The 14630-nt window shown below is 37.2% G+C and overlaps 1 protein-coding gene across 7 annotated transcripts in view; it reads right to left on the reverse strand.

Moving 5' to 3' along the window:
• PTPRM (protein tyrosine phosphatase receptor type M) overlaps nucleotides 1-14630 on the reverse strand; it is an 890665-nt gene that overhangs the window by 665259 nt on the left and 210776 nt on the right. For all 7 annotated transcript variants that reach the window (XM_056137857.1, XM_056137858.1, XM_056137855.1 and 4 more), the window contains exon 2: nucleotides 1219-1341. In XM_056137857.1, the coding sequence (XP_055993832.1) occupies nucleotides 1219-1341 (123 nt within the window). The remainder of the gene's footprint in view (nucleotides 1-1218; nucleotides 1342-14630) is intronic.

Raw genomic sequence — 14630 nt, forward strand, 5'->3', positions numbered from 1 at the left:
CCCCAAGTTTGAAAGGTTTTGAAATCCAAGAAAACCAGTACTAAGTCATTCATTGTTTTTCATTCATTCTTATTAGGAGGAGAGTCATGAACAAGGTGAAGTTCATGCTGATTAAGGAACATTAAGTTCTACATTTAAAAGCTACTTTTAGAAGATTACTTACAGAAATTAATTGTTATTATATATAGCTATTTCAGTGAAACTTTATTGTCATTACAAAGCATTTAGCATTATAATGACAAATTCCAAAATTAAAATTCAAGTTAGAATGACCCATATTTTTAATCTGAACGCTAAATAAATATACTCATCACCCCATTTATGAAAAACCAATTTGCAAATCTAAAATTTGTTGAGATAGCTAACACCTCAGCCTGAAAACTATCACAATCTGATCTGATTCAAGTTCACTAAACACATTTCCCCACTCTTCCCACCAAAAGAGAATTTATGCTGGTGTTTTTTGGTGGAACAAAGGTCCTCAAATGAGAAAATTTATTAGGTAAGTTTACAGTGCAAAAAATATACACCTACAGGTAACACCATTTTATCCTCAGAATGCTTACAAGAACACGAGAAGCTCTGCAGAAACTAGTGGCCCCACTAAAACTTGGCAAAGTTTAAGTTGCCTCCCAAAGTCTCCTATTTGTGAAGGAGAGTTTGTTATTTGAATTTCCCAGTTAGAGTTTTATCCACTAGTTACATATTTCATAGAGATATGACTCTGTTTTCCAAATATACTGCTTGAGAAAGGATCCATTGGTAACCCCTATTAATCTACCTTAGATGTTACCAATGATTAAAAAAAAGTAAATTTTCAATAAAATTTAAAGTGAAGATACAAACGTAAATCCTCTGTGATCAGTAATTTTAATTGTGCCATCCTCACCAGCTCAGGGGCCTTTGAGAACCATATTCCAAGACTAATATCCTCATTTACTCAACCGAAAGCCAGTGTTGTGGTTAAGATCTCATGCACTTTTTTCAGTTCGTTTTGGGGCCACATCCAGCATTGCTCAGGACTTACTCCTGGCTTGTGCTCAGGGATCACTCCTGGCAGGGCCAAGGGTACCATATGGGAGGTCACGGAAAACAGGAGTCAGATTCATGCCAAGCAAGCACCCTGCCAATTATACTATTTCTCTGAACCCTAGATATCAAGCACTTTTAATTTTTTTTTAAAAAAAAAGGAAAGGAAAGAAAATCCTAAACGCAAACCTGATGGCATCCATGGATCAGAAGTTGGTTTGGTTAAGGTGTTCACTTGCTCCCAGTTGAAGTCATCATCTTCAGCTTGACTATATCCACATGTGCCATAGGGCTCATCAAAGAGGCAACCACCTAAAATTTAAAGGAACAAACATTAGTATAGGCAATACCAGATCTCTGGAGTAAGTTACGCTAATTGCTAGTAACCATACACTATCTGATGCAAAGCTAAATCTAATTTGATTTTATCCTTCTCAGAAACTCTAAACCTTACTGTTGTATCACTGCAAATACTAGTGGAGCATTAGCCTTACTTTGACTGTACTAACTATCACCATTACTGTCCTCCCGTTGTTCATCGATTTGCTCGTGCGGGCCCAGTAACATCTCCATTGGATGCTTTGTTGTTACTGTATTTGGCATATCGAATACGTCACAGGTAGCTTGCCAGGGCTCTGCCCTGTGGGCGAGATACTCTCGGTAGCTTGCCGGGCTCTCCGAGAGGGGTGGAGGAATCGAACTTGGGTCGGCCATGTTGGCTGCGTGCAAGGCAAACGCCCTACAGCTGTGCTATCACTCCAGCCCGTACTACCTATATTTTTCTTAAAAGAGAAAATAATATTTGTATAATGCAATTTAAAATATGACTGAGCAAATCCAAAATTCATATTTTCCAGGTTTATCGGGATTTGGGGGCTGGAGCGATTGCACAGCGGGTAGGGCATGTTTGCCTTGCACGCAGCCAACATGGCCGACCCGAGTTCAACTCCTCCACTCTCACAGAGAGCCCTGCAAGCTACGGAGAGTATCTCACCGGCATGGCAAAGCCTAGCAAGCTACCCATGACGTATTTGATACGCCAAACACAGTAACAAGTCTCACAATGTTACTGGGCCCGCTCGAGCAAACTGATGAACAACGGGAGGACAGTGACAGTGACAGGGACTTGGAGTAAAAATGTCTTGTGTTCAAAATTCTCATAGAACTACCACTGCTCATTGCCTTTTCAACAAAGAAAACAGAACCCAGACAAAATTTGAAAAGAAAATGCTTTCATCACAACAGTAGCACAATGGTGGAAAATAAAATACAGTAGAGATCAGTGACATAGCTTGAAAATATTTTTCTAAGGATTTTGCTAAAACTATACAAAGTTAAGTGTCACTTAATGTTTAGAGATTTGAGTTATCAAAATATAAAGAGATTATATGTAAATTTGCTTATATGTCCACACAATATTTAAAGGTAAGAATGAATTTTAAACTAAACATATGGAACACATCTGCTTAATTTGGCTCCTAAAATAAAGCTACTTAAAGAAAGACTAAAATAAATGCAGCATATTAAAAAGGAAATTTAGCTGTTTTAATATTCTGGAACACACACGATTTTACGTTCTAGACATATCCTCTTAAACATCTCCTGTTACTATAAATTATTATACAATCAGTATTTTTTCCATTATTTAACATTGCAAAAGTAAATTATACTGATTATATTAATTTGAAAATCCTATGACCGATTATGTAATGGTATTAATTATAGAAATTATCATAATTATAATTACTTGACAATGATGAGAATGAAGAATTCTGGCCAAGAAAAGTATTTAAAAAAAAAGAATATTACAATACCATGTCTACAGTGCTACCCTGGCGGCAAGAAGGTAAATAAAATAACAACTCTACAACCTCACAAATAAAACTGAAGTTAGAGCTGGTCAACTTCCACTCAAGGGCTTATGTCAATTCCACAAACTTCTAGACAGACAGCTTCCAAACAGTTGAAAATTCCAGAATTTAGTAAAGAATCTCTAACTTGTATAAATTTCTCCTTTAAAAGGCCTACTTGAATTCTTGAAATGTATATCCATGTGTATCAATTCTATCTTATGAAGAAACAGTAAAGCCTATCTTAGTTCGTACACAAGGAGATTGATAATCTGAAGAAAGCAGTCATGTTCTAGTCATTACCTTTCCAGAAAAGATATATTTTGCTCTGTTCAGTTCTTCTGGAGAGAAGGTTTTCAAATCTTCCTCTGGCAAACATTCTCTGAACAATCTCAAGTTTATCAGCACTCTTCCAAAAGAATGACTGCCAACACTGTAACCAGAATTCTAATAGCTGTATCTGCTGACCTAAAACTCAGTCAACTAGTCTGATCAGGGTTGGTCTATTTGGCCTGTCCATGACCTGAAATTCCTCATGTCTTTCCTCAGAATACTATTTCTCCTCTTTCATAATGAGATCAATGACTTTCTGAATTCCAATAAAGGACCGTGCATATAATCTTACTAAACCCCATAACATTGTTTTCAGTGAGTCACTCCAATTTGTTGAGAACTTTTCGAATCCAAGTTTTGTCATTTATACATTAGTCATCTTACCAAGGTTTAGGCTACCTGAAAATCTGATAAGCATGCATCCTATGTCTGCCTCCAAATAATGAAGAAAAGATGTTATACAGAGAAGACTCAAAATACCTCAGGACATTTTATTTTACTTAATTTTATTTTAGAGGGTGCAAGGTTTAGAACACACCTGATGGTGCTGAGTGCTTACTCTTAGCTCTGTGCTTAGGGGTCATTATTCCTGGTTTTGTCCTTAAGGATCATTACTCTTGGCTTTGTGCTCCTGGTGGTGTTCGGGAGATTATATGTAATAGCAGAGATTGAACAGGAGGAGTCAGACACAAGAACATAACTGCCTTATTCATTGTACTATTTCTCTGGGACCTTTTGGAACATTTTAAATGGTCTTCCCGGTTTCTAGCTGCCTCTCAGATCCAAGCTGGACACTATTTTCTGTGACATGCAGAACTAGTTAAAAAAATGGTCAACTTAAAACATTAATTCATTACAGACAGGAACATTAACTCAATAGTCTTAATATCTTACTTGACAGAAACTGGTAATTTATATTTCTCCCTAACTCAGTTTTAACAAGTTCAGAACAAAAGTGAATTTACTTAAATATATAAATATATAATACTGCCAACTCTGCCATTTGAAATGAATGTTAGGCTATGCAAACAATTACGAGAAAAATTTCCCCTTGGTTGTAAAACCCAATTTTGATGTGGAAAATAGCTCCAGTACTATAGAAATAAGTCCAAATTACAATAGTGTTAATAAGATTCCAAAAAAAGAAATAGCCATGAATTTTGACAGAAAAGGGGCCTCCTAATGGAAACATAGATAGCACTTTGATAAAGTCCCACAGCGCAATTTTAATCAGTGAGAAATAGCTATAAGTATGCACAAAACAACTCAAGGCTGGTTAAAGATGTGGTTGATGAAATGAAGTTGGCATTGAAGATAGAACCTAGTATACAGACAAGGGCATGCATAGCTGACAACAAACCCCAAAGACTAATGCAACACTGGTACCATTGTAGCACTGTAGCACTGTCCTCCCATTGTTCATGGATTTGCTTGAGCAGGCCCAGTAACGTCTCCATTGTATAAGTATATAATTTCCTCATTACATAAAGATGTTTACATCACTTGAAAAGAATCATAAAACGTATGATATGGTTCTTTCTGGATCCATGTATGATTATCGAACCTCTTCCTGCATACCAATCTCCAGGCATATACTGGCCAGAGCGATAGAATATTGGTAGGGTGTTTGCCTTGCACACAGCCAACCCAGTTTTGATTCCTCCGCCCTTCTAGGAGAGCCTGGCAAGCTACCAAGAGTATTCCGCCTGGGCGGCAAAGTCCGGTACGCTACCTGTGAAGTATTAGATGTGTCAAAAAACAGTAACAAGTCTCACAATGGAGATGTTAATGGTGCCCACTTGAGCAAATCCATGAACAATGGCAGGACAGTGCTATAGTGCAGGGCATACTGCCCTTTATCCAGCAGATGTAAGACCCTACAAATAGCAAGGATGACTAAGTGAAAAAGAAATGAGATTATTGAAAAAGACACCAGAATAAATAAACCACTAAAAAGAAAACAATTAAATTTTTGGTTTTCAAGACAATTTTGCATAGTAAAGTGAACCAGCACCAGGGGACAACATCAGATACATTACCATTTTTGCTTTATTAGCTTAGTGAATGTAGACTAAACTAATCACCTCCCTTCTTCTAACCCTGTTTTTTTCACCTGCTAAAAGAAAATGTAGACAACATGTATTTTAAGTGTTACTTCCTATAATTCAATAAAGAAGAAATTTAAAATAATTCTAATACAGTGGCAGACTCATTCAACCACCATGACTTATTTTTTACTTTTAAATCCCTGACTCTTATACATTGATTCCGTTCCAAATAACTGAAATATCATCATGTAGGCACATTCCTGTCCCTCAAAGGAATGTATAGAAACAAAGAACAGTTGACTTGGCTTTTCAGATAAATGTTTTGGATCCAGTGAATACTGTGATAAAGATAAAAATTTAAGTCTAGGGGGAAGAAAAAAGATGAGAAAGGAAGTAGTGACACATATATCAATAACTTCTTAAATCATGGCTCTTTCGAGGCTGGAGCGATAGCACAGCGGGTAGGGCGTTTGCCTTCCACGCAGCCAACATGGCCGACATAGGTTCGATTCCCAGCATCCCATATGGTCCCCCGAGCACCGCCAGGAGTGATTCCTGAGTGCATGAACCAGGAGTGACCCCTGAGCATCGCCGGGTGTGACCCAAAAAGCAAAAAAAAAAAAAATTAAAATCATGGCTCTTTCAATAAAAATAAATATATTTTAATAAAAATAAATACTCTAAAATTGAATTTTGCGAATGAAAGCATAATTCTGTATATTTACTAAAATCAATTATACAATAAATTGTTTTTAAAAAACTAAAATAAATTATTTCTGAAAATAAATCTCCTTAATTTTTCAAAACTATGCCATAGATAATTTGACATAATGTACCGGCATGAATATAGTCAGCAAGTTTTCTCCAGACCTGTCTTCCTTGAAACAGATACCCAACTGCTCTACTATTTCTCTATCAAATCAAATTATATTTTTCTTTCATAAAGGAAGTCAGTACAAAACTAACAGTCATATATAAGAAAGTAGAAAGGTAATAAAACTGGCTGAGGCAGTGTGCTCCATCTTTATATTCTCTTTTTCACATGCACATGCACACACAGGCATGCCCGCATATTCCCATCACTTGAGAAAAGCTTTTTCTTAGAAACTTAGTATTGCTTAGTTTCAGTTTGGTTATGCAGATACATGTGATGGTCCCCAAGGGTAGGTACTTCCAGCTCAGCACTAAGAGATCACGATGGCAATGTTCAGGGGATGATAAGGTGGTAAGGATCAATCAAATACAGGATTCCTACAAGCAAAACATGAACTCCAGTCCATTGAGCTATCTTTGGACATTTCCAGTAACTATGAACATAACACATAACATGTTCTGGGTGAAAAATGAGTTGTTATGTAAAAGAAGTGTCAATAAATGTCAAATATTCATATAATCAACAGTAATGATCATAAACCTGCTCCTATGCATGAAATGCAATACCGTCATGCGGAAATCAAATCAATAAAGTTGAATAAAAACAAAGGATAAAAGATGAAAAGTAGAACAAAAAGAAAAAATAAAAGAGACACCAGGAGTAAGTCTACAATTCAACCATTACACAAAGTAATAAAAAATGCCTCTGGGTTTTTTACTAGAAATTTTAACAAATGTCAATTTTGGGGGGAGGTAGGTCATGAAAAGAAAAACATGAGATGAGTAACAATTCATATCATATATTAAAATGAATCTTAATGACTATCATTTGTTAATGACATACTTCATCCTAAATCAATCTTACATTGTAGATAAATATAATTTTTACTTTACAGATACAGAAGCTGAAGCACAGAATTCGTGGATAGATAGCCTGCACAACTTCATAGAGTGTGAAGCAGAGATTTCAATCCAAACAACCTTTCTTGAGCATCTACATTCTTAACTCTTCATTATAGCATCTTCCAAGTTGAGACCCTGTCCAAAATATGTAACTAACAGTTCAAATCCAAAATCCAGAGAATTGTATTCTCAAAAATGTGGTAAGAAGCAATCAATAGAAGTCAATGAACACAATTTTCAATAGCACCCACTAGAATGAAGCAACAGGTTTTAAGATCTATTCATTAATACTTATTTTAGTGTATTGTAAAATTCAATACAATAAAACTGATTAAGTGGGAACTAAGTAATTTCGAGGATTTAGTTCTAAGAGCCCTTAAAATTGTATGAGTGCTGTTGATATCAACACACTCAGTAGGTCATCATCAGTTTGTGTATATACCACCCAACTAATAATTGCACCAGCTATGAATGCCCTGATCCTCAGTTATGAATTCACTCTACACTGCTTAATCCAGAAATGGATCCAGATCCTATAATTAGATTTCCTGCCCCAGTAGACAAAACGTTAAGTTTTGTCACTGTGGGGTTTGGGAGAGGCACGGAGGAGGAAGGTAGGTTTGCAGGTCTCCTTAAAAGACTCAATACACAAGGTTTTTCAAGCATACACCTGCAAAATAGGGGTCCAGCCAGTGCCCACTTCCTGCAGTGCATGGAAACCAGCATGTTCAAACTACAGCTTTTCCCTGGACCTGTTCTGGGCCTGTGAGAGAGAGAGAGCACCTTACAGGACACACGTCCTCCAAATTCTATCATTTTGGCACTACAATGACATCACCACCATCCACCAAGATACAGGCACTGTATCTCAGTCCTGGATGTGGCTACCTCTGAAGCTGTTTCAGTCCTGTAGTGGGTGACACCTTTGACAGCTGTTATTGCTTCATGCCTTAGAGTTCTCTTTTCTTAATAAAGAATTCTGATCCATCACTATTATTAATTGTTCTTTGAACTTCCCCTTCTTATTTTATCCTCATTGATAGACATCTATTTTTCACAAATGGAAGTCTGGAGTGATCAAATATCCCATCCAAAGTCACACAAAGTTCAGAGTAAAGCTAGAAGTTGCCCTGAGGTACGTGTCCAAAGTTCCTCCTTTTACCAGTATGTACATTTTCACCCTTAACCCACCTCTATAAACAGCTTAATGTTTAAATGTGGAGTGTTACACAAGTTCCACTGCAAAGAAGCTACTGACGGTGCACTTTCTAGGAAGCCAATAGAGGACACTCAGATATTAATATCACAACTTACAAAATAAAGGGACATATTAAACAGTTGTACCTTTAACAGGTTAAACTGACATATATACCAGCAATCATTCTTTTTATAATCACAGTCCATTTACAGTTATTTTGTAAAAAAAATGTTGGTAATATTCCTTGAGGAAATTTCTGGAACATTTTCTCATTTGTTCTAAATACAGAATGACCCCATTTGAGGCAGCCTTTATCAACTGTATAAAGAATTAAATGGGTCTCTCCATAGAGAGGGCAGATCAAAAACTAGAACTGACATACCACCAAAAGAACTAATATTATATGTTCTATTTATAAAATATATATAATTTCAGGTGGTCCTACCCATTTATTTCAAAACTAAAACTGAGATAAGTGGCTATAAACCACACATTTTAGAGGATAAACACAGAGAGCTATAGCATACATAACTGTTTTAAGAGTTTAAAAAAAATAAGCCTACACCAACACAGCAAAACCACTGCTTACTTCTGGTAAATCAATCCCAATGACATCTACATTTAATTGCCTGCCAAACAATGGGAGTATATAATGCCTCTTAAAATTTGAGTGCTCTAGTGATGGTTACTGAATCAGACACTAAGCATTCTAGAAACACTCTTCTACATAATTTAATCTAGCAAGCAGTTTTTACACATTGCACTAGCATTTAAATGGCTAATGCTATGCTCTATTGTAAAAAGTGCTATTTGCCGACAGATATGTTTTATATAATTCAAAGGAAATGAGTTGTTTTGTTCTTGAAGTTTTTATGGCTTATTGCACTTAGTGCATACTTTATTTCAGATCACTTTATTTGTTCCCAATTTTGAAAAAAAAAATCTGATCTCAACAACCAACCATGTATTTTTCTTTTTAATCTTAAAGTCTTTTTTTCATGTGAGAAATGGTGTTATTTTTATTTCCAAATATTCTACTACAGTGGCAGCCTAACTGTGAAGGACATGACCATATTTCAGTATTCTATGTACAAATAAACACCTCATACCATTGCTACAGGATTTATGCAAATCACTCATACAAGTTCTCTGTAAATTCAAATTTAACTGAATATAACACACATGCTCTTCAGTACAAAATTGCAAATTGTGGTAAAAATAAGTACCTACCTCTATCATAGCAACGAGAGTAATAAAAATCACTAAATACTTAAAAGATGATGATCAGAATTTATCACTTTCTCTGGAGTTCCCAATGTCCTTCCTGAGGCTCACACTAGAGCAACCATTCTCAAAGTGAGTTTCTGGGCCAGCAACATCACCTGGGAATTTCTCCAGAACACAGATTTTTAGGTGCCAGACCTGCTGAATCAGAAATAGTGTCAACCTGTATATTAACAGAACTCCAGGTAATTCCTGTGCTTCCTAATATTTGATGGCCACTCATCTACCCTGTGGCTCTCTGGAATCCCCTGAACAGACTTAAAAATTCTGAATCTTGCACCTTACCATTCAGAGTTCAATCTAGTCTATAATGAATATGATCTGGCCTCAACCGGCCAACAGAAATATTAGAAAAACATTAAGAATTTTAAAAATTTGCCAGAAGAGTCAAATAAGAAGGAAACCTTGAGGATCTCTGTTTAAGACAACCTATTTAATCAGAATCTTGTGGGAATTGGTGACTCTTAAGTTCTCTCACAATAATCTAATCACTGACCTATTTTAGAATAATGCTCTAAATCCTTGAAATGTGGGCTGTAAACCCATATGCAATCATAAATAATTTAAATTTTGTTTTAAGATAAATTTCTTTATGATTTGTTATCAGTAGATGTTTAATTTGTATGCCTATTTGATATACAACTAGAATTGGGTTTGTGTAAATATTTTTCAGGTGAAAAGGCCAAGAAGTACTGCTTTAGATTAGTAGTTTCAAACATTTTACAGATGGTATCACAACAGATTTTTTTAAAAAAACTTCATTATATGTAGACTTATTTATAAATTATATATAACATAGCACCCTACATATAGGGCTAGAGCAATAGCACAGTGGTAGGGCATTTGCCTTGCATGCAGCCAGCCCGGGCAAGCTGGGTTTGATTCCTCCACCCCTCTTGGAGAGACCGGCAAGCTACCGAGAGCATCCCGCCCACCACGGCAAAGCCTGGCAAGCTACCCATGACATATTCAATATGCCAAACACAGTAACAACAAGTCTCAAAATGAAGATTTACTGGGCCTGCTTGAGCAAATCATGAACAACAAGAGGACAGTGCTACAGTGCAGTGCTACTCTACATATGCATATTATTGCAAATAAATAATTTATCTACTAAAATGCAAATGAAAAAATGCATATAAATTTGAGTTAAATTATTTTCTTCTACCTAGTATATAGCACTGTACTCCCATTGTTCATCAATTTGTTCAAGTGGGCCCAGTAATGTCTCCATTGTGGTCTTCTTGTTACTATGTTTGGCATATGGAATATGTCATGGGTAGCTTACCAGGCTTTGCCATGCGGGCGAGGTACTCTCAGTAGCTTGTCAGGCTTTCCGAGAGGGGTAGAGGAATTGAACCTGGGTCAGCCGGCCCAGCTGGGTACAAGGGAAACGTCCTCCCTGCTGTACTATCGCTCCAGCCCTACCTAGTATAAAATCTATATATTCTATAGATTCCATTGCCTACCTCAAACGGTGTGTATTAAGAAAGTCTTTGGAGATTCTATTCTAAATAACTCTCTAAAGTCAAATATATCTCAGACAAAGAAAGACAACTCAATAGTACTATTTGATCAAAAGATTTTCTATATTCTAATTTCATACTTAGAAATTTGTGATCTATAGTTTTCTCCTCAATGGAACAACTAAATGAGAAGAGATTTTCCAGGCAAAGATGATACTTTTCTTGGTCCAACAAGCCCAGGAATCATGTTGGGCCCAAGAGCACTCCATCCAGTTAGAATTATTTGCAAATCTATCTCTTAATGATTTGTTAAGTATTAAATCACCATCTGGGTCAACAGATAAACTCCTGAACTCACCATGGAACAGTACATCCAGGTATGTTATTCTGCTTAAAACAGTCTGCCAATTATTTACTTTTACTAGATAATTATTAACCTACACTGAACTAAATCTACTGCAATGAAATATTTTCCTCTACTTTTTTCTTCTATTCAAAGAATATCATATTCATTGAGTAGAATGTGTTTGACTTACTACAAGAACTTGTTCTATCTGGGATCAGTTAATTAAAGTCTCACCATCTAGATAGTTTTAATATATCTAGATAAATATAGTAAAATTTATTATATACAACCAGGATGTATCTTTCTTATGAAATGTTCTTTTTATTTTTCTCATGGCAGGTGGGGGGTGCACACTGGGTGATGCTCAGAGGTTACTCTGGCAATGTACTGAGAAATCACTCCTAGCAGGTCTCAGGGGACCATATGGAATGCCAAAGATCAAAACTTGATCTGCTGGAGCTGCAGAGATAGTACCAAGAGTAGGAAGGGAATTTGCCTTGCATGAGGCCAACCCAGATTCAATATCCGGCATCCCATATGGTCCCCCAAGCACCGCCAGGAGTAATTCCTGAGTGCAGAGTCAGGCATAACCCTTGAACATTGTCGGGTATGACTCAAAAAGACACACACACACACACACACACACACACACACACACACACACATATCAAAAAACATACGCAGCTGTGTGCAAGCAAGCATCCTACCCACTGTGCTTTTTCTCTGGATCTTGGAATGATCTGTAAGTTTATTCTTAGCCCTTAGCCATATTGTACACTAAGCTTTAACAATATCTTGTGTAGTACTGGCTAATGTGTGAACAAACAATAAATCCTGTAAATCAAATTATTTGACTGGGCTTTAAAAAATGATAACCCTTTGGGGGCTAGAGCAATAGCACAGCGGGCAGGGCATTTGCTTTGCATATGGCCAACCTGGGTTCGATTCCCAGCATCCCATATGGTCCCCTGAGCACTGCCAAGAGTAATTACTGAGTGCATGAGCCATAAGTAGCCACTGTGCATCACTGGGTTTGATCCAAAAAGCAAAAAAATAAAAAAGTGACCCTTTGTGTGACCAGAAATCTTCATGAAGCTAACATCACAGACTGACTTGATACTGTAATGTTAAGCCAATTATCAATATGGTACTCTACACAGAACAGTTAATAAGGAACACTCAACCTTAACCATCACTGGGAAACAGCGCCAGCCAGAGACGCCACTAAAGTGATTGATTTTACCACTGTGGCAAATATTACCACTTGACCCTGTAAAAGGAAATAAATAATATGCAGATATCACTTATCCTTATCGGCAGCACACTTGACTGATCCAGAAGTTCTTGGTTGGAAGTAAAAATCAAGTAGCATCAATATCAATACTCAATAAATTTCAGTAAGAAGATTTTCCTAGAAATGAAGACATGACCCTCCTAATCACAGGAGAGAAAATGTGGCTTATTACTAATGAGTCTCGATTACTGAAATAAATTCTTACATAAAAATAATTTTACATAGCTAACTTCAAAATTTTAAAAAAAAAGCCCAGAAGAACATGTGAGCTTAAATTAGGTCAAGGTAAGAAAACAAAACCTATGGGCTCAAGAGTTAATACAGGAGGTATTGTAGTTGCCCTGCACACTGTTGGCCCTGGTTTGCTCCTTGGCACTGCATATGGCCCACTGGGATTAAGGTACTTGACTCACATACACGCAATCTAAATTCAATTCCTGACACCACTTAAGGTCCCCCACGCCCCACCAGGAATTGTGCAGAGCCAGAAGTAAGCCCTGAGCACAGCTAGGTATGTTCTACTCAACCCAGACCCTAGAGTTATAGAATCAGAATTGTTGGGCTGGAATTTATGTCTCTGGATATTGGGATGCTTCCCTAGTGATTCTGTTGCTGGCTAAAGAGCAGGAGAGATTCCCTACTGTAGCCCTTTCTTTATCCTTCATGGTACCACTGACTGATATAGACATCCCTCCAGTACCTTCTCCCCGTCCTAAGAATCTCTGCTTTGCTATGGAACCAAAGTACACCCCTACCTGCAATCTTCTTACACAACCTAGTTACCAAGCACATCAGGCTCTTAGATATTTCTGTTCATTTACTGGAGGCACTTCTCTCCCACATTCCCAAAATCCATTATGGATGACATTACAGACAAGCTATCTGCTCTTTTCTCTGTCCTGGGTTACAAGATCTTTATTGAATGGCCATAACTTTTTCACATATGAAATTATACTTCTTGCTCTGTAAAGTGTATGTTCATGATATACACCTCCTCATCCCTACCCCAACTTACACAAAAACCCAAATATATTGTAAAAACAGCACCTGGCTATCCAGCATGGTCACTCAACTGTTTGCGTTAAGACTGAAGATTTCCCAACTTACATTTATTTGTAAATGGGACAACAGTGCTATTTACTCTTTATAGAGTTGAGAGGGACCTTAGAGACATCTAAAGAATTATGCAAATAAGAAAACTGAGACAAGGAATTTGCCTGTTTTATAAAAAAAAAAACCTTCAGTTAACATCCAGTAACACCTAATCAATACAAGGATACAGGTATTAAAACACAAGACTCTGATGCTCTTTTTGTATTTAGCTAGGAATACAGGAGACAGACTAACTATAGTTGAGCACTGTGACAAAACGCTGACATACTGCTAGAGAATACTAAGAGGCTATATGAGACTAGAAAGGGCAAAAGAGAAACCTTAGGGGAGAAGGCATTTCAGGTGTGGAAAGAAATATCGGTCAAGTTTTGAATGACAGGTAGAGATTCGAGAAAGAACAAACACTGGGGAGAAGGTAGGTCATGAGAAGTCCACTCTGTCTGCATGGAATCACAGATGTTGGCAGAAGTAATAATATAAAAGGGGGCTAAATACCTTGTTACAAAGGCCAACCAGTGCAATGTAGTACCAGAGAGAGATCTAGCCTGAGAGCAGGGGCATTACTACACACTACATTCAGGATTCCACAATGGCACAGTGACAAAGAGGGCAAAAATTTGTCTTCTAGTATTGCAGACAAAGGAACGAGTCATTCTAACTTGCTGACAGAGTAAAGGCAGACAGAGGATGGCAGAGGTAAAACTTGACTCAGTTTTGATGTCAAAGCTCCTGTGTCTGCTTCCGAGTCCTTCAAATACACATTTATTTCCTCCCTTCCACCTTCCATGCTTCCTTTCCCCCTTCCTTCCTTTCTTAATTCCTTCCTTCCTGGAACGGGACTTTGCTTTGGGATTACTCCTGATTCTGTGCTTAGGGGATCATGTGCAGTATCT

This window comes from Sorex fumeus, unplaced genomic scaffold (assembly GCF_029834395.1).
Source record: "Sorex fumeus unplaced genomic scaffold, SorFum_2.1 ptg000128l, whole genome shotgun sequence".
NCBI classification, from domain to species: Eukaryota; Metazoa; Chordata; class Mammalia; order Eulipotyphla; family Soricidae; genus Sorex; species Sorex fumeus.